This window comes from Salvelinus alpinus, chromosome 5 (assembly GCF_045679555.1).
Source record: "Salvelinus alpinus chromosome 5, SLU_Salpinus.1, whole genome shotgun sequence".
NCBI classification, from domain to species: domain Eukaryota; kingdom Metazoa; phylum Chordata; class Actinopteri; order Salmoniformes; family Salmonidae; genus Salvelinus; species Salvelinus alpinus.
The window spans coordinates 560,208-581,496 of NC_092090.1; the positions used below are offsets into that span (position 1 = coordinate 560,208).

The window sequence follows — 21,289 nt, forward strand, 5'->3', positions numbered from 1 at the left end:
AATCCCTGAGTCTAATACACTCACACTCACACCCACACCCACACCCACACCCACACACCCACACCCACACTCACACACACCCACACCCACACCCACACCCAAACACCCACACCCACACACACCCACACACACCCACACCCACACACCCCCACACACACACCCACACCCACACTCCTGAAACTCCCAGAACTCCACACTCTTTCAAGCTGTCCCCTCTGTTCCAGACTCATTAGAAGTTGCTCTGACAGAACAGAGAGAGAATATGTGAGTGGGCTTCAGCCATTATAACATCATTAATAAAACAGATCTGTCTATAACCTGCTGGGTCTATGAAGACCAGAGGAATCTAGACTGGAACTCCTACGTACCGCAGAGATGAGGTGGAGAGATGGAGAGATGGAGGGATGGAGGGATGGGTAGAGGGATGGGTAGACGGATAGGTAGAGGGATGGGTAGAGGGATGGGTAGAGGGATAGGTAGACGGATGGGTAGAGGGATAGGTAGACGGATGGGTAGAGGGATGGGTAGAGGGATGGGTAGAGGGATAGGTAGAGGGATGGGTAGAGGGATAGGTAGACGGATGGGTAGAGGGATGGGTAGAGGGATAGGTAGAGATTTAGGTAGAGGGATGGAGGGATAGGTAGAGGGATGGGTAGAGGGATGGGTAGAGGGATAGGTAGACGGATGGGTAGACGGATAGGTAGAGGGATGGGTAGAGGTATGGGTAGAGGGATGGGTAGACGGATAGATAGAGGGATGGGTAGAGGGATGGGTAGAGGGATGGGTAGAGGGATGGGTAGACGGATAGGTAGAGGGATGGAGGGAGGGATGGGTAGAGGGTTGGGTAGAGGGATGGGTAGAGGAATGGGTAGAGGGATGGGTAGAGGGATAGGGTAGAGGAATGGGGTAGAGGGATGGGGTAGAGGGTTGGGTAGGGGGATGGGTAGAGGGATAGGTAGACGGATAGGTAGAGGGATGGGTAGAGGGATGAGTAGAGGGATGGAGGATGGGTAGAGGGATAGGTAGACGGATAGGTAGAGGGATAGGTAGAGGGATGGGTAGAGGGATGGGGTAGAGGGTTGGGTAGAGGGATGGGTAGAGGGATAGGTAGAGGGATGGGTAGACGGGTAGGTAGAGGGATGGGTAGAGGGATAGGTAGACGGATAGGTAGAGGGATAGGTAGAGGGATTGGTAGAGGGATAGGTAGACGGATAGGTAGAGGGATGGGTAGAGGGATGGAGGGATGGGTAGACGGGTAGAGGGATGGAGGGATGGGTAGACGGATGGGTAGACGGATAGGTAGACGGATGGGTAGAGGGATGGGTAGAGGGATGGGTAGAGGGATGGGTAGAGGGATAGGGTAGAGGAATGGGGTAGAGGGATGGGGTAGAGGGTTGGGTAGGGGGATGGGTAGAGGGATGGGTAGAGGGATGGGTAGAGGGATGGGTAGAGGGATGGGGTAGAGGGATGGGGTAGAGGGTTGGGTAGAGGGATGGGTAGAGGGATAGGTAGAGGGGTGGGTAGAGGGATGGAGGGAGAGGGATGGAGGGATAGGTAGACGGATAGGTAGAGGGATGGGTAGAGGGATGGGTAGAGGGATGGGGTAGAGGGTTGGGTAGAGGGATGGGTAGAGGGATAGGTAGACGGATAGGTAGAGGGATGGGTAGAGGGATAGGTAGAGGGAAGGGTAGAGGGATAGGTAGACGGATGGGTAGAGGGATGGGTAGACGGGTAGGTAGAGGGATGGGTAGAGGGATAGGTAGACGGATAGGTAGAGGGATAGGTAGAGGGATGGGTAGAGGGATAGGTAGAGGGGTGGGTAGAGGGATGAGTAGAGGGATGGGTAGACAGATAGGTAGAGGGATGGGTAGAGGGATGGGTAGAGGGATGGGTAGAGGGTTAGGTAGAGGGATGGGTAGAGGGATGGGTAGAGGGTTAGGTAGAGGGATGGGTAGAGGGATGGGTAGAGGGATAGGTAGAGGGTTAGGTAGAGGGATGGGTAGAGGGATGGGTAGAGGGATAGGTAGAGGGTTGGGTAGAGGGATGGGTAGAGGGATGGGTAGAGGGATGGGTAGAGGGATAGGTAGAGGGTTGGGTAGAGGGATGGGTAGAGGGATGGGGTAGAGGGTTGGGTAGAGGGATAGGTAGAGGGATGGGTAGAGGGATAGGTAGACGGATAGGTAGAAGGATAGGTAGAGGGATGGGTAGAGGGATAGGTAGACGGATAGGTAGAGGGATGGGTAGAGGGATAGGTAGACGGATAGGTAGAGGGATGGGTAGAGGGATAGGTAGACGGATAGGTAGAAGGATAGGTAGAGGGTTGGGTAGATGGATGGGTAGAGGAATGGGTAGAGGGATGGGTAGAGGGATGGGGTAGAGGGTTGGGTAGAGGGATAGGTAGAGGGATGGGTAGAGGGATAGGTAGACGGATAGGTAGAGGGATAGGTAGAGGGATGGGTAGAGGGATAGGTAGACGGATAGGTAGAGGGATGGGTAGAGGGATGGGTAGAGGGATAGGTAGACGGATAGGTAGAGGGATGGGTAGAGGGATGGAGGGATGGGTAGACGGGTAGGTAGAGGGATGGAGGGATGGGTAGACGGGTAGAGGGATGGGTAGAGGGATGGGTAGAGGGATGGGTAGAGGGATGGGTAGAGGGATGGGTAGACGGATGGGTAGACGGATGGGGTAGAGGGTTGGGTAGAGGGATGGGTAGAGGGATAGGTAGATGGATAGGTAGAGGGATGGGTAGAGGGATGGAGGGATGGGTAGATGGGTAGGTAGAGGGATGGAGGGATGGGTAGACGGGTAGAGGGATGGAGGGATGGGTAGACGGATAGGTAGAGGGATGGGTAGAGGGATGGAGGGATAGGTAGACGGATGGGTAGATGGATATGTAGAGGGATGGGTAGACGGATAGGTAGAGGGATGGGTAGAGGGATAGGTAGAGGGATGGGTAGAGGGATAGGTAGAGGGATGGGTAGAGGGATGGGTAGAGGGATAGGTAGACGGATAGGTAGAGGGATAGGTAGAGGGATGGGTAGAGGGATAGGTAGAGGGATGGGTAGAGGGATAGGTAGAGGGATGGGTAGAGGGATGGGTAGACGGATAGGTAGAGTGATGGGTAGACAGATAGGTAGAGGGATGGGTAGAGGGATGGGTAGAGGGATAGGTAGAGGGATGGGTAGAGGGATGGGTAGAGGGATGGGTAGACGGATAGGTAGAGGGATGGGTAGACGGATAGGTAGAGAGATGGAGGGATGGGTAGACGGATGGGTAGAGGGATGGGTAGACGGATAGGTAGAGAGATGGAGGGATGGGTAGACGGATGGGTAGAGGGATAGGTAGAGGGATGGGTAGAGGGATAGGTAGAGGGATAGGTAGAGGGATGGGTAGAGGGATAGGTAGAGGGATGGGTAGACAGATAGGTAGAGGGATGGGTAGAGGGATGGGTAGAGGGATGGGTAGAGGGATGGGTAGACGGATAGGTAGAGGGATGGGTAGAGGGATGGGTAGAGGGATAGGTAGAGGGATGGGTAGAGGGATGGGTAGAGGGATGGGTAGACGGATAGGTAGACGGATAGGTAGAGGGATGGGTTGAGGGATGGGTAGAGGGATGGGTAGAGGGATAGGTAGACGGATAGGTAGAGGGATGGGTTGAGGGATGGGTAGAGGGATGGGTAGAGGGATGGGTAGAGGGTAGGTAGACGGATAGGTAGACGGATAGGTAGAGGGGAGGGTAGAGGGATAGGTAGAGGGGAGGGTAGAGGGATGGGTAGAGGGATAGGTAGAGGGATGGGTAGAGGGATGGGTAGAGGGATGGAGGGATGGGTAGAGGGATAGGTAGAGGGATGGGTAGAGGGACCATTCATAATGACAGTACTCAGACAGACCATTCATAATGACAGTACTCAGACAGACCATTCATAATGACAGTACTCAGACAGACCATTCATAATGACAGTACTCAGACAGACCATTCATAATGACAGTACTCAGACAGACTATTCATAATGACAGTACTCAGACAGACCATTCATAATGACAGTACTCAGACAGACCATTCATAATGACAGTACTCAGACAGACCATTCATAATGACAGTACTCAGACAGACCATTCATAATGACAGTACTCAGACAGACCATTCATAATGACAGTACTCAGACAGACCATTCATAATGACAGTACTCAGACAGACCATTCATAATGACAGTACTCAGACAGACCATCCATAATGACAGTACTCAGAAACTCAGAGAGCTCTTTTACATCTACTTCCGGCGCCGAAAAGAGATGGCCGCCTCGCTTCGCGTTCCTTGGAAAATATGCAGTATTTTGTTTATTTATGTGTTATTTCTTACATCGGTACCCCAGGTAATCTTAGGTTTCATTACATACAGTCGGGAGGAACTACTGAATATACGATTAACGTCAACTCATCATCGTTCCTACCAGGAATATGACTTTCCCGAAACGGATCCAGTGTTTTGCCTTCCACCCAATACAATGGATCTGATCCCAGCCGGCGACCCTGTGCGACGCCGTAAAAGGGGCAAACGAGGCGGTCTCGTGGTCAGGCTTCGGAGACGGGCACATCGCGCTCCACTCCCTAGCATACTACTCGCCAATGTCCAGTCTCTTGACAATAAGGTTGATGAAATCCGAGCACGGGTAGCATTCCAGAGAGACATCAGGGATTGCAACGTGCTCTGCTTCACGGAAACATGGCTAACTCAAGAGACGCTAACGGAGTCGGTGCAGCCAGCTGGTTTCTTCATGCATCGCGCCGACAGAAACAAACATCTTTCTGGTAAGAAGAGGGGCGGGGGGGTATGCCTTATGATTAACGAGACGTGGTGTGATCATCATAACAACACACAGGAACTCAAGTCATTCTGTTCACCTGATCTAGAACTCCTCACAATCAAATGTCGACCGCATTATCTACCAAGGGAATTCTCTTCAATCATAATCACAGCCGTATATATTCCCCCCCAAGCAGACACATCGATGGCCCTGAACGAACTTTATCTGACTCTTTGTAAACTGGAAACCACACACCCTGAGGCTGCATTCATCGTAGCTGGGGATTTTAACAAGGCTAATCTAAAAACAAAACTCCCTAAATTCTATCAGCATATCGATTGTGCTACCAGGGCTGGAAAAACCCTAGATCATTGTTATACTAATTTCCGCGACGCATATAAGGCCCTCCCCCGCCCCCCTTTCGGAAAAGCTGACCACGACTCCATTTTGTTGATTCCAGCCTACAAACAGAAACTAAAACAACAAGCTCCCGCGCTCAGGTCTGTTCAACGCTGGTCCGACCAATCTGAATCCACGCTTCAAGACTGCTTCGATCACGCGGATTGGAATATGTTCCGCATTGCGTCCAACAACAATATTGACGAATATGCTGATTCGGTGAGCGAGTTCATTAGGAAGTGCATTGACGATGTCGTACCCACAGCAACGATTAAAACATTCCCAAACCAGAAACCGTGGATTGACGGCAGCATTCGCGTGAAACTGAAAGCGCGAACCACTGCTTTTAACCAGGGCAAGGTGACCGGAAGCATGACCGAATACAAACAGTGTAGCTATTCTCTCCGCAAGGCAATCAAACAGGCTAAGTCCCAGTACAGAGACAAAATCGAGTCGCAATTCAACAGCTCAGACACAAGAGGTATGTGGCAGGGTCTACAGTCAATCACGGATTACAAAAAGAAAACCAGCCCCGTCGCGGACCAGGATGTCTTGCTCCCAGACAGGCTAAACAACTTTTTTGCCCGCTTTGAGGACAATACAGTGCCACTGACACGGCCCCCTACCAAAACCTGCGGGCTCTCCTTCACTGCAGCCGAGGTGAGTAAAACATTTAAACGTGTTAACCCTCGCAAGGCTGCAGGCCCAGACGGCATTCCCAGCCGCGTCCTCAGAGCATGCGCAGACCAGCTGGCTGGTGTGTTTACGGACATATTCAATCAATCCTTATCCCAGTCTGCTGTTCCCACATGCTTCAAGAGGGCCACCATTGTTCCTGTTCCCAAGAAAGCTAAGGTAACTGAGCTAAACGACTACCGCCCCGTAGCACTCACTTCCGTCATCATGAAGTGCTTTGAGAGACTAGTCAAGGACCATATCACCTCCACCCTACCGGACACCCTAGACCCACTCCAATTTGCTTACCGACCCAATAGGTCCACAGACGACGCAATCGCAACCACACTGCACACTGCCCTAACCCATCTGGACAAGAGGAATACCCATGTGAGAATGCTGTTCATCGATTACAGCTCAGCATTTAACACCATAGTACCCTCCAAACTCGTCATCAAGCTCGAGACCCTGGGTCTCGACCCCGCCCTGTGCAACTGGGTCCTGGACTTCCTGACGGGCCGCCCCCAGGTGGTGAGGGTAGGTAACAACATCTCCACCCCGCTGATCCTCAACACTGGGGCCCCACAAGGGTGCGTTCTGAGCCCTCTCCTGTACTCCCTGTTCACCCACGACTGCGTGGCCATGCACGCCTCCAACTCAATCATCAAGTTTGCGGATGACACTACAGTGGTAGGCTTGATTACCAACAACGACGAGACGGCCTACAGGGAGGAGGTGAGGGCCCTCGGAGTGTGGTGTCAGGAAAATAACCTCACACTCAACGTCAACAAAACAAAGGAGATGATTGTGGACTTCAGGAAACAGCAGAGGGAGCACCCCCCTATCCACATCGACGGGTCAGTAGTGGAGAAGGTGGAAAGTTTTAAGTTCCTCGGTGTACACATCACGGACAAACTGAATTGGTCCACCCACACAGACAGCGTTGTGAAGAAGGCGCAGCAGCGCCTCTTCAACCTCAGGAGGCTGAAGAAATTCGGCTTGTCACCAAAAGCACTCACAAACTTCTACAGATGCACAATCGAGAGCATCCTGTCGGGCTGTATCACCGCCTGGTACGGCAACTGCTCCGCCCACAACCGTAAGGCTCTCCAGAGGGTAGTGAGGTCTGCAGAACGCACCACCGGGGGCAAACTACCTGCCCTCCAGGACACCTACACCACCCGATGTCACAGGAAGGCCATAAAGATCATCAAGGACAACAACCACCCAAGCCACTGCCTGTTCACCCCGCTATCATCCAGAAGGCGAGGTCAGTACAGGTGCATCAAAGCAGGGACCGAGAGACTGAAAAACAGCTTCTATCTCAAGGCCATCAGACTGTTAAACAGCCACCACTAACATTTAGCGGCCGCTGCCAACATACTGACTCAACTCCAGCCACTTTAAAAATGGGAATTGATGGAAATTATGTAAAAATGTACCACTAGCCACTTTAAACAATGCCACTTAATATAATGTTTACATACCCTACATTACCCATCTCATATGTATATACTGTACTCTATATCATCTACTGCATCTTGCCATCTTTATGTAATACATGTACCACTAGCCACTTTAAACTATGCCACTTTATGTTTACATACCCTACAGTACTCATCTCATATGTATATACCGTACTCTATACCATCTACTGCATCTTGCCATGCCGTTCTGTACCACCACTCATTCATATATCTTTATGTACATATTCTTTATCCCTTTACACTTGTGTGTGTGTATAAGGTAGTAGTTGTGGAATTGTTAGGTTAGATTACTTGTTGGTTATTACTGCATTGTCGGAACTAGAAGCACAAGCATTTCGCTACACTCGCATTAACATCTGCTAACCATGTGTATGTGACTAATAAAATTTGATTTGATTTGATTTACAGAAGAGGCTGCTGATCTCCTGCTGAGTGTTGGTTATGCTGTCTGCCATTGGAAAACCTTGAAGGCTTCTCACAGCGGGACAACAACAAAAAACCTGTTCATATTAATTCATTTGAAATGTCACACCTAAGCACAGTGCATTTCACCAGAGGAGGTAGTATTTCACTTTAAAACAGCTTTGCTATCCAATCCCAAAATTCCTCTTTCTTCCTCCGCAATGTTATCGTCCTGTACCCATCTAGCCCTACTAGATCTCTCTTCAGGCATTATCTTTGGGCAGCCCCTCATCACTCAGGACCCCAGAGTGTTTATGAAATCCAGAGGAGAGAAGAGAACCATCCTGCCAGTTGTATTCCAGGTATGAATCAGCCCTGGGGTCCCGGCTTCACCTCAGTCTGTCGTTATACTGCAGCCATTCCCCGTTGGGATTCTAAACAGTCCAGACCCAATCCTGATCCTTCCTCTGACATCCATCCTTGTCCCTGTCCCCCCATACAGCAGTCCTAATGGTAGAGAGGTACAGGGAACCGCACACACACACTAGAAAGAGTGTGTGTGTGCAGGGAGCAGTGTGGAGCAGGGACCCTGTGACATACTATGCAGTCCCAATAGCACACAGCACTGTGCAGGACAGGGAGCTTCTCTCTCCACCTCTCTCCTCTCCTCTCCACCTCTCCTCTGCTACTCTCTCCTCTCCTCTCCTCTCCTCTCCTACTCTCTCCTCTCCTCCCTCTGCTCTCATATTCTCTCCTCTCCTCCTCCACCTCTCCTCTGCTACTCTCTCCTCTCCTCCCTCTGCTCTCATATCCTCTCCTCTCCTCCTCCACCTCTCCTCTCCTCTCCACCTCTCCTCTGCTACTCTCTCCTCTCCTCTCCTACTCTCTCCTCTCCTCCCTCTGCTCTCATATTCTCTCATCTCCTCCTCCACCTCTTCTCTCCTCTCCACCTCTCCTTTTCATCTCTATCCTCTCCACTTCTCTCCACTCTTATCCACCTCTCTCCTCTCCTCTCTCTGCTCTCATATCCTCTCCTCTCCTCCTCCACCTCTCCTCTCCTCTACACCTCTCCTCTGCTACTCTCTCCTCTCCTCTCCTACTCTCTCCTCTCCTCCCTCTGCTCTCATATTCTCTCCTCTCCTCCTCCACCTCTCCTCTCCTCTCCACCTCTCCTCTCCTACTCTCTCCTCTCCTCCCTCTGCTCTCATATTCTCTTCTCTCCTCTCCACCTCTCTCCACCTCTCCTTTTCACCTGTCCTCTCCACTACTCTCCTCTCCTTTCCACCTCTCTCCAACTCTCCTTTTCACCTCTGTCCTCTCCACTTCTCTCCTCTCCTCTCCACCTCTCTCCACCTCTCCTTCTCACCCCCCTCCATTAGTCATTCTGCAGATAATACTCTTTCTAATGATCCTAAACCTCCTTCACCCTCAAATGCTGTGACTTTGACATCAGAGCCACCAGCCTCATCAGAGCCACCAGCCTCATCAGACCGGCCATGATTCTCATTCATTACTGTGGCTCTGACTGAAACCCTGCAGAGTCTCATGATGATGCAATGGACAGACTGACGGCTCACACTCAGACTCATGGCCATCTATTATTATTATTATTATTGCTGTTATTGTTAGTATTATTGTTATTGCTATTATTATTATTGTTATTATTATTATTGTTATTATTATTTTTATTATTATTATTATTAATATCATGGTTATTATTATTGTTAGTAGTATTATTATTATTTGTATTGTTGTTATTATTATTATTGTTATTATTATTGTTATTAATATGATTGTTATTATTATTATTGTTATTATTATTGTTATTAATATGATTGTTATTATTATTGTTAGTAGCATTATTATTATTAGTATTGTTATTATTATTGTTACTAGTATTATTATTTGTATTGTTGTTATTATTATTATTGTTATTATTATTGTTATTAATACGATTGTTATTATTATTGTTAGTAGCATTATTATTATTAGTATTGTTATTAGTATTATTGTTATTACTAATATCACTATTGGTAGTATTATTAGTGCTGGTATTGTTATTGTTAGTATTATCATTGTTAGTATTGTTATTATTGTTGGTATTATTGGTGTAAGTATTGTTATCATTGTTAGTGTTTTTATTATTAGTATTATTAGTGTTATTATTGGTAGTATTATTGTTGTTATTATACTTATTATTATTATTATTATTATTGTTATTATTGCCAGTGTTATTATTGTTAGTATTATTAGTGTTACTATTATTGTTATTATTATTGTTACTAGTATGGTTGTTGTTATTATTGTTACTAGTATTATTGTTATTATTGCTATTATTATTATTATTGTTATCATTGTTGTTATTATTGTTGGTGTTATTATTATTGTTATTATTGTTGGTGTTATTATTGTTATTGTTATTATTGTTGGTGTTATTATTGTTACTATTATTGTTATTATTATTGTTGTTGTTATTAGGGTTGTCCTTGGTTAAAACTTCTCTAGGATAGGGGGCAGCATTTTCACGTTTCGATGAAAAGCATACCCAAATTCAACTGCCAGCTACTCATCCCCAGAAGATAAGATATGCATATTGTTAGTAGATTTGGATAGAAAACACTCTGACGTTTCTAAAACTGTTTGAATCATGTCTGTGAGTATAACATAACTTATTTAGCAGGCGAAACCCCGAAGACAAACCATTCAGATTTTTTTTTTTCTCTTTTCAATGGATTTTCATTGGGAATACAGATTTCTAATTGACCTTCTTGCAGTTCCTACCGCTTCCACTGGATGTCAACACTCTTTAGAAATTGGTTGAAGGTTTTTCCTTTGTGTAATGAAGAAGTACGGCCATTTTGAATCAGGGTCACTTGTTGTGTCCTGTTTGTTAGAGGCGCATGACCAGAAAGCTGGCTACAGTTTTTTTTAATCCTGTATTGAACACAGATCATCCCGTCTTCAATTGTATTGATTATTTACGTTAAAAAATACCTAAAGTTGTATTACAAAAGTAGTTTGAAATGTTTTGGCAAAGTTTACAGGTAACTTTTGAGATATTTTGTAGTCAAGTTTCACAAGTTGGAACCAGTGATTTTCTGGATCAAATGCGCCAAATAAATGGACATTTTGGATATATATCGACGGAATTAATCGAACGAAAGGACCATTTGTGATGTTTATGGGACATATTGGAGTGCCAACAACAGAAGCTCGTCAAAGGTAAGGCATGAATTATATTTTTTATTTCTGCATTTTGTGTCGCGCCTGCATGGTTGAAATATGTTTCTCTCTCTTTGTTTACTCTGTTGCTAACTCAGATAATAGCATCGTTTGCTTTCGCCGAAAAGCCTATTTGAATTCTGACATGTTGGCTGGATTCACAACCAGTGTAGCTTTAATTTGGTATCTTTCATGTGTGATTTAATGAAAGTTAGATTTTTATAGTAATTTATTTGAATATGGCGCTCTGCATTTTCTCTGGCTTTTGGCCAAGTGAGACAGTAGCGTCCCGCCTAAACTCAGATTTTTGGATATAAATATGAACTTTACCGAACAAAACATACATGTATTGTGTAACATGAAGTCCTATGAGTGTCATCTGATGAAGATCATCAAAGGTTAGTGATTAATTTGATCTCTATTTCTGCTTTTTGTTACTCCTCTCTTTGGCTGGAAAAATGTCTGTGTTTTTTGGTGGCTATGCACTGACCTAACATAATCGTTTGGTGTGCTTTCGCCGTATATCCTTTTTGAAATCAGACATGTTGGCTGGATTCACAACATGTGTAGCTTTAATTTGGTGTCTTTCATGTGTGATTTCATGAAAGTTAGATTTTTATAGTAATTTATTTTAATTTGGCGCTCTGCATTTTGACTGGCTTTTGGCCAAGTGGGACGTTAGCGTCCCACATATCCCAGAGAAGTTAATGAAATGACAAAACATTACTAATAGGTGTGTGTGGTGAATTGGGAACATGGTTGAAGCCGTGCAGCTGGAGGGATGTGTGGTGGATACTGTAAATAATCAACAACGTAGCAACTCATTTTGCACCCGTCACAAGGTGAAATATTTTAGGCTCTATGTGGAAGTCCACGAGACGACCAAAGGACATGAAACTCAGACTACAGCCAATGCTATGGTAGATCACATCGAAAACCACAAGCGTCACAATAATCATGTACATTACTTGATATTCTGAAACATATTTAGTAATTACAACTGAAGAGAAATGAACAGATCATCAGAACAGACAAATCAAATACTACTCCAAATTGCATAATTCATTTGTGAAGTATTTACATTTTTTTGGCGTAAACATTCGTCCTTTGATATCATGAATGTATCGATCTTCTCTCTGTGAAGTTTCTAGAAAGTATTGAAACTGGTCTCGATGTTCTGACTCTGTAATGTCCCCCTCGAGCGTTGAATCAAGAGGCATCTTCCATATTCATCAGGTTATTGCTCAGAGTCCACTTTCTCAGCTACAGATGGTTCATTAGTGGATTCAATTCACACCAGTATCTTTATTAATGTAAATATGAAGATAAACAAAAAAAAAAATGCAAGTTATATGACAATGTGTGTACGTTGTCATTAGAGCACAACATTAGTTAGACTGTAGGGAGTACTACTGCCTAACTCACCAGTCCATCCAGCCAGACAGCGACAGTCGCCTCTCACAGGGTCACAGCCATCGGCATGGATACAGTCACACTGCTCTCGACACTGTTCTCCATACGTGCCCTCCTGTAAACAGCAACGTTAACATTACACCAAAATAAACTTTACACTCATATACTGTATATAGGCTTATACGTTTCCCTTTGTGTTCTTTGGCACAGGCACTATGGCGGTCTGCTTAAAACATGTTGGTATTACAGACTCAGACAGGAAGACAGGAAGAGGTTGAAAATGGGAGTGAAGACACTTGCCAGTTGGTCAGCGAATGCTCAGAGTACACATCCTGGTAATCCATCTGGCCCTGCGGCCTTGTGAATGTTGACCTGTTTAAAGGTCTTACTCACATCGGCTGCAGAGAGCGTGATCACACAGTCTTCCAGAACAGCTGGTGCTCTCATGCATATTTCAGTGTTATTTGCCTCGAACCGAGCATAGAAGTAGTTTAGCTCGTCTGGTAGGCTCGTGTTACTGGGCAGCTCTCGGCTGTGCTTCTCTTTGTAGTAGTTTGTAATGGTTTGCAAGCCCTGCTACATCCGACGAGCGTCAGAGCTGGTGTAGTACGATTCGATCTTAGTCCTGTATTGATGCTTTGCCTGTTTGATGGTTCGTCGGAGGGCATAGCGGGATTTCTTATAAGCTTCCAGGTTAGAGTCCTTTAGCCTTTAGCTCAGTGCCTGTATTTAAGTTTCCCTGCATTAAAGTCTCCGGCCACTAGGAGCGCCGCCTCTGGGTGAACGTTCTCTTGTTTGCTAATGGCAGAATGCAGCTCATTCAATGCTGTCTTAGTGCCAGCCTCTGACTGTGGTGGAATGTAAACAGCTACGGAAAATAGCTCTAGTCTTGTGTATTTCATTTTATTCCTCTTGAGTTACTATATTCTGTATCATTGGGAAGGGCTCGTAAGCGAGCATTTCACGGTAAAGTCTACACCAGTTTTATTCGGCGCATGTGACAAATACAAAGTGATTTGTTTGATCTCTCTCTCTCTCTCTCTCTCTCTCTCTCTCTCTCTCTCTCTCTCTCTTACTCTCGCTCTCTCTCTCTCTTACTCTCTCTCTTACTCTCTCTCTCTGTCTCTGTCTCTCTCTCTCTCTCTCTTACTCTCTCTCTGTCTCTGTCTCTGTCTCTGTCTCTCTCTCTCTCTCTCTGTCTGTCTCTCTCTCTGTCTCTCTATCTCTCTCTCTCTCTCTCTCTCTCTCTACCTCTCTCTACCTCTCTCTACCTCTCTCTCTCTCTTACTCACGGGACAGGTTGTGTCACAGTAATCGTCCATCCAGCCGGGGTCGCAGGTACAGGTTCCATTGCCCGGGTCACAGGCCGCCCCGTTGGCACACAGACACGTCTGATTACAGTTCAGGCCCCAGGTATCACTGGAGCACGAGATGGTACAATCCACACCCTGCCAACCTGGAGAGGACAGGAGGAGTGGGAGGAAGGGTGGCAAGAGGAGAGGGGAAAGAGGGTAGGAGAGAATGAGGAAGAGGAGAGGGGAAAGAGTGTAGAAGGAGAGAATGAGGAAGAGAAGAGGGGAAAGAGGGTAGAAGGAGAGAATGAGGAAGAGGAGAGGGGAAAGAGGGTAGAAGGAGAGAATGAGGAAGAGGAAGAGGAAGAGGAGAGGGGAAAGAGGGTAGAAGGAGAGAATGAGGAAGAGGAGAGGGGAAAGAGGGTAGAAGGAGAGAATGAGGAAGAGGAAGAGGAGAGGGGAAAGAGGGTAGAAGGAGAGAATGAGGAAGAGGAAGAGGAGAGGGGAAAGAGGGTAGAAGGAGAGAATGAGGAAGAGGAGAGGGGAAAGAGGGTAGAAGGAGAGAATGAGGAAGAGGAGAGGGGAAAGAGGGTAGAAGGAGAGGATGAGGAAGAGGAAGAGGTTCCAGTTACCGGTCCCTGAAGGATTCCTCAATTCTGAAATCGCAACATTTTTGACAAAATCAACAATGCTCTCTGCATATTATGTGAGGGCTTGTAAATTTTACCAATCAGCACACTATTTCAGCATAAAACTGACCAATCAGCATACTATTTCAGCATAAAACTGACCAATCAGCATACTATTTCAGCGTAAAACTGACCAATCAGCACACTATTTCATCATAAAACTGACCAATCAGCACACTATTTCAGCATAAAACTGACCAATCAGCACACTATTTCAGCATAAAACTGACCAATCATCTCCCGGGTGGCGCAGTGGTATAGAGCACTGCATCGCAGCGCTAGCTGTGCCACCAGAGTCTCTGGGTTCGCGCCCAGGCTCTGTCGCAGCCGGCCGTGACCGGGAGGTCCGTGGGGCGACGCACAATTGGCCTAGCGTCGTCCGGATTAGGGAGGGTTTGGCCGGTAGGGATATCCTTGTCTCATCGCGCTCCAGCGACTCCTGTGGCGGGCCGGGCGCAGTGCGCGCTTACCAAGGTGGCCAGGTGCACGGTGTTCCCTCCGACACATTGGTGCGGCTGGCTTCCGGGTTGGAGGCGCGCTGTGTTAAGAAGCAGTGCGGCTTGATTGGGTTGTGTTTCGGAGGACGCATGGCTTTCGACCTTCGTCTCTCCCGAGCCCGTACGGGAGTTGTAGCGATGAGACATGATAGTAATTACTAGCGATTGGATACCACGAAAATTGGGGAGAAAAGGGGGTAAAAAAATAAAAATAATAATAATAAATCTGACCAATCAGCACACTATTTCAGCATAAAACTGACCAATCAGCACACTATTTCAGCATAAAACTGACCAATCAGCACACTATTTCAGCATAAAACTGACCCATCACCGCAGTACAAAAAGAGGGTTCGCAATTTCAACCAATCACCACACATTTACCTCATAATATGGTCCAATCAAACCAAACGTCAACAATCTTTCTCCCTTGTCATGGCATTTTCACGACAAATTGGACTGCCATGTTAAATGTCAGAATTGTAGCAGATAAATCCAACAGTTGTGCTGAGTGACTGTATGAATGAGCTTTTCAGGAATACAGAACAGATCTACAGATCTACAACTTCACTCTCTACACTGCAGATCTACAACTTCACTCTCTACACTGCAGATCTACAACTTCACTCTCTACACTGCAGATCTACAACTTCACTCTCTACACTGCAGATCTACAACTTCACTCTCTACACTGCAGATCTATAACTTCACTCTCTACACTGCAGATCTACAACTTCACTCTCTACACTGCAGATCTACAACTTCACTCTCTACACTGCAGATCTACAACTTCACTCTCTACACTGCAGCACAACTTCACTCTCTGTAAGTAAAATACAGAGAAAGCCCTGACAAAACCCCTGCTGTAAAATACAGAGAAAGCCCTGACAAAACCCCTGCAGTGAAATACAGAGAAAGCCCTGACAAAACCCCTGCAGTAAAATACAGAGAAAGCCCTGACAAAACCCCTGCAGTAAAATACAGAGAAAGCCCTGACAAAACCCCTGCAGTAAAATACAGAGAAAGCCCTGACAAAACCCCTGCTGTAAAATACAGAGAAAGCCTTGACTAAACCCGTGCTGTAAAATACAGAGAAAGCCCTGACAAAACCCCTGCTGTAAAATACAGAGAAAACCCTGACAAAACCTCTGCAGTAAAATCCAGAGAAAGCCCTGACAAAACCCCTGCAGTAAAATACAGAGAAAGCCCTGACAAAACCCCTGCAGTAAAATACAGAGAAAGCCCTGACAAAACCCCTGCTGTAAAATACAAAGAAAGCCCTGACAAAACCCCTGCTGTAAAATACAGAGAAAGCCCTGACAAAACCCATGCTGTAAAATACATAGAAAGCCCTGACAAAACCCCTGCAGTAAAATACAGAGAAAGCCCTGACAAAACCCATACTGTAAAATACAGAGAAAGCCCTGACAAAACCCCTGCAGTAAAATACAGAGAAAGCCCTGACAAAACCCCTGCAGTAAAATACAGAGAAAGCCCTGACAAAACCCCTGCAGTAAAATACAGAGAAAGCCCTGACAAAAGCCATGCAGTAAAATACAGAGAAAGCCCTGACAAAAGCCATGCAGTAAAATACAGAGAAAGCCCTGACAAAACCCCTGCTGTAAAATACAGAGAAAGCCCTGACAAAACCTCTGCTCAACCAAAGTCAGTTTAGGTGGACAATAGGCTCATGGACAACAAGCAAACAGAAAAGTGCATCACATCTCACTCTAAACTCCACACTCTCACTCCAGAATCAATCCCTGAGCGTCTGCAGAACACATGAAACAGATTGTTTATAGTCTGTGTGTATGTAGAAGTTATCTGAGCTTTGTCAAGGATGATGGTTATTATACGTGTGTGTAAAAGTTATCTGAGCGCTATACAGTGCAATCAGAGGACTGTAGGATTGAGACAGCCACCCACACTCTCTCTCAGAACTTTTCGGAGCTGAGCGGAGCGTCGTTCCCAGAGATCCACTCTGATGTCTGTCTTTAATTACCCATGATTCCCTGGGAGATTCCAAGCCACGTAAATATTTAAACATGCTGACATTGAGAAGTACTGAAGTAACGGAAGAGTTAAGTTCTTCACTTCTCCCTCTCTCTCTCTCTTTCTTTCTCCCTCTTTCCCTCCCTTTCTCTCTCTCTCTTTATCTCCCTCTCTCTCTCTCTTTATCTCCCTCTCTCTAACTCTCTCTATCTCTCTCTCTCTATCTCCCTCTCTCACTCTCTTTATCTCTCTCTCTCTGTATCTCCCTTTCTCACTCTCTTTATCTCCCTCTCTCGCTCTGTATCTCCCTCTCTCTCTCTCTTTATCTCCCCCCTCTCTCTCTCTCTCTATCTCTCTCTCTTTATATACCCCTCTCTTTATATCCCCCTCTCTCTCTCTTTATCTCCCTATCTCTCTGTATCTCCCTCTCTCTCTCTTTATCTCTATCTCTTTATCTCCCTCTACCTCTCTCTTTATCTCCCCCTCTCTCTCTCTCTCTCTTTATATCCCCCTCTCTCTTCCTCTATCTTTCTCTATCTTTATATACCCCTCTCTCTATCTCCCTCTCTCTTTCTCTCTCTTTATATCCCTCTCTCTCTCTCTCTCTCTCTCTCTCTCTCCCCCTCTCTCTTTATATACCCCTCTCTATCTCCCTCTCTCTTTATATACCCCTCTCTCTATCTCCCTCTCTCTTTATTTACCCCTCTCTCTATCTCCCTCTCTCTTTATATGCCCCTCTCTCTATCTCCCTCTCTCATTATATACCCCTCTCTCTCTTTCTCTCTCTTTATATCCCCCTCTCTTTCTCTCTCTTTATCTCCCTCTCCCTCTCTTTTTATCTCCCTCTCCCTCTCTCTTTATCTCCCTCTCCCTCTCTCTTTCTCCCTCTCTCTTTATCTCCCTCTCTCTTTATCTCCCTCTCACTCTCTCTTTATCTCCCTCTCTCTTTATCTCCCTCTCCCTCTCTCTCACTCCCTCTCTCGCTCTCTCTCTCTCTCTCTCTCTCTCTCTCTCTCTCTCTCTCTCTCTCTCTCTCTCTCTCTCTCTCTCTCTCTCTCTCCCTCTCTCTTTATCTCCCTCTCCCTCTCTCTCACTCCCTCTCTCTCTCTCGCTCTCTCTCTCTCTCTCTCTCTCTCTCTCTCTCTCTCTCTCTCTCTCTCTCTCTCCCTCTCTCTTTATCTCCCTCCCTCTCTCTCTGAGGAGAACATTGTAATAGAGTGCTGATCGTTAGTGTCTCCACATCATTCTAATGGACTATTGATTGATTGGTGGACCTTGTTCATGAGTAGAATGTGATTCGTGGGTTGAGTTTAATGTTCTTGGGTAGGTTCCTTTACACTGCAAAGAGTAATTGAGTTACTATAGTTACTACAGCTTGTCTGTCTGGTAATATAGTTACTATAGATACTACAGCTTGTCTGTCTGGTAATATAGTTACTATAGATACTACAGCTTGTCTGTCTGGTAATATAGTTACTATAGTTACAACAGCTTGTCTGTCTGTCTGGTAATATAGTTACTATAGTTACTACAGCTTGTCTGTCTGTCTGGTAATATAGTTACTATAGCTTGTCTGTCTGGTAATATAGTTACTATAGTTACTACAGCTTGTCTGTCTGGTAATATAGTTACTATAGTTACTACAGCTTGTCGGTCTGGTAATATAGTTACTATAGTTACTACAGCTTCTCTGTCTGGTAATATAGTTACTATAGTTACTACAACGTGTCTGTCTGGTAATATAGTTACTATAGTTACTACAGCGTGTCTGTCTGTCTGGTAATATAGTTACTATAGTTACTACAGCTTGTCTGTCTGTCTGATAATATAGTTACTATAGTTACTACAGCTTGTCTGTCTGGTAATATAGTTACTATAGTTACTACAGCTTGTCTGTCTGGTAATATAGTTACTATAGTTACTACAGCTTGTCTGTCTGTCTGGTAATATAGTTACTATAGTTACTACAGCGTGTCTGTCTGGTAATATAGTTACTATAGTTACTACAGCTTGTCTGTCTGGTAATATAGTTACTATAGTTACTACTTCTTGTCTGTCTGTCTGGTAATATAGTTACTATAGTTACTACAGCTTGTCTGTCTGGTAATATAGTTACTATAAATACTACAGCTTGTCTGTCTGGTAATATAGTTACTATAGTTACTACAACTTGTCTGTCTGTCTGGTAATATAGTTACTATAGTTACTACAGCGTGTCTGTCTGGTAATATAGTTACTATAGTTACTACAGCTTGTCTGTCTGGTAATATAGTTACTATAAATACTACAGCTTGTCTGTCTGGTAATATAGTTACTATAGTTACTACAACTTGTCTGTCTGTCTGGTAATATAGTTACTATAGTTACTACAGCGTGTCTGTCTGGTAATATAGTTACTATAGTTACTACAGCTTGTCTGTCTGGTAATATACACTGCTCAAAAAAATAAAGGGAACACTAAAATAACACATCCTAGATCTGAATGAATGAAATATTCTTATTAAATACTTTTTTATTTACATAGTTGAATGTGCTGACAACAAAATCACACAAAAATGATCAATGGAAATCAAATTTATCAACCCATGGAGGTCTGGATTTGGAGTCACACTCAAAATTAAAGTGGAAAACCACACTACAGGCTGATCCAACTTTGATGTAATGTCCTTAAAACAAGTCAAAATGAGGCTCAGTAGTGTGTGTGGCCTCCACGTGCCTGTATGACCTCCCTACAACGCCTGGGCATGCTCCTGATGAGGTGGCGGATGGTCTCCTGAGGGATCTCCTCCCAGACCTGGACTAAAGCATCCGCCAACTCCTGGACAGTCTGTGGTGCAACGTGGCGTTGGTGGATGGAGCGAGACATGATGTCCCAGATGTGCTCAATTGGATTCAGGTCTGGGGAACGGGCGGGCCAGTCCATAGCATCAATGCCTTCCTCTTGCAGGAACTGCTGACACACTCCAGCCACATGAGGTCTAGCATTGTCTTGCATTAGGAGGAACCCAGGGCCAACCGCGCCAGCATATGGTCTCACAAGGGGTCTGAGGATCTCATCTCGGTACCTAATGGCAGTCAGGCTACCTCTGGCGAGCCCATGGAGGGCTGTGCGGCCCCCCAAAGAAATGTCACCCCACACCATGACTGACCCACCGCCAAACCGGTCATGCTGGAGGATGTTGCAGGCAGCAGAACGTTCTCCACGGCATCTCCAGACTGTCACGTCTGTCACATGTGCTCAGTGTGAACCTGCTTTCATCTGTGAAGAGCACAGGGCGCCAGTGGCGAATTTGCCAATCTTGGTGTTCTCTGGCAAATGCCAAACGTCCTGCACGGTGTTGGGCTGTAAGCACAACCCCCACCTGTGGACGTCGGGCCCTCATACCACCCTCATGGAGTCTGTTTCTGACCGTTTGAGCAGACACATGCACATTTGTGGCCTGCTGGAGGTCATTTTGCAGGGCTCTGGCAGTGCTCCTCCTGCTCCTTCTTGCACAAAGGCGGAGGTAGCGGTCCTGCTGCTGGGTTGTTGCCCTCCTACGGCCTCCTCCACGTCTCCTGATGTACTGGCCTGTCTCCTGGTAGCGCCTCCATGCTCTGGACACTACGCTGACAGACACAGCCAACCTTCTTGCCACAGCTCGCATTGATGTGCCATCCTGGATGAGCTGCACTACCTGAGCCACTTGTGTGGGTTGTAGACTCCGTCTCATGCTACCACTAGAGTGAAAGCACCGCCAGCATTCAAAAGTGACCAAAACATCAGCCAGGAAGCATAGGAACTGAGAAATGGTCTGTGGTCACCACCTGCAGAACCACTCCTTTATTGGGGGTGTCTTGCTAATTGCCTATAATTTCCACCTGTTGTCTATTCCATTTGCACAACAGCATGTGACATTTATTGTCAATCAGTGTTGCTTCCTAAGTGGACAGTTTGATTTCACAGAAGTGTGATTGACTTGGAGTTACATTGTGTTGTTTAAGTGTTCCCTTAATTTTTTTGAGCAGTGTAGTTACTATAGATACTACAGCTTGTCTGTCTGGTAATATAGTTACTATAGATACTACAGCTTGTCTGTATGTCTGGTAATATAGTTACTATAGTTACTACAGCTTGTCTGTCTGGTAATATAGTTACTATAGTTACTACAGCTTGTCTGTCTGGTAATATAGTTACTATAGTTACTACAGCTTGTCTGTCTGTCTGATAATATAGTTACTATAGTTACTACAGCTTGTCTATCTGGTAATATAGTTACTATAGATACTACAGCTTGTCTGTCTGATAATATAGTTACTATAAATACTACAGCGTGTATGTCTGTCTGGTAATATAGTTACTATAGTTACAACAGCTTGTCTGTCTGTCTGGTAATATAGTTACTATAGTTACTACAGCTTATCTGTCTGTCTG

General features: G+C 45.7%; 1 protein-coding gene across 1 annotated transcript in view; it reads right to left on the reverse strand.

The window, feature by feature from the left end:
- The window catches only part of LOC139575133 (multiple epidermal growth factor-like domains protein 11), a 168,289-nt gene that overhangs the window by 39,790 nt on the left and 107,210 nt on the right, over window positions 1-21,289 (reverse strand). The window contains exons 9-10 of the mRNA XM_071400136.1: window positions 13,698-13,861; window positions 12,418-12,520 (exon numbers count right to left, since the gene is read on the reverse strand). Coding sequence (XP_071256237.1) covers window positions 12,418-12,520; window positions 13,698-13,861 — 267 coding nt within the window. The remainder of the gene's footprint in view (window positions 1-12,417; window positions 12,521-13,697; window positions 13,862-21,289) is intronic.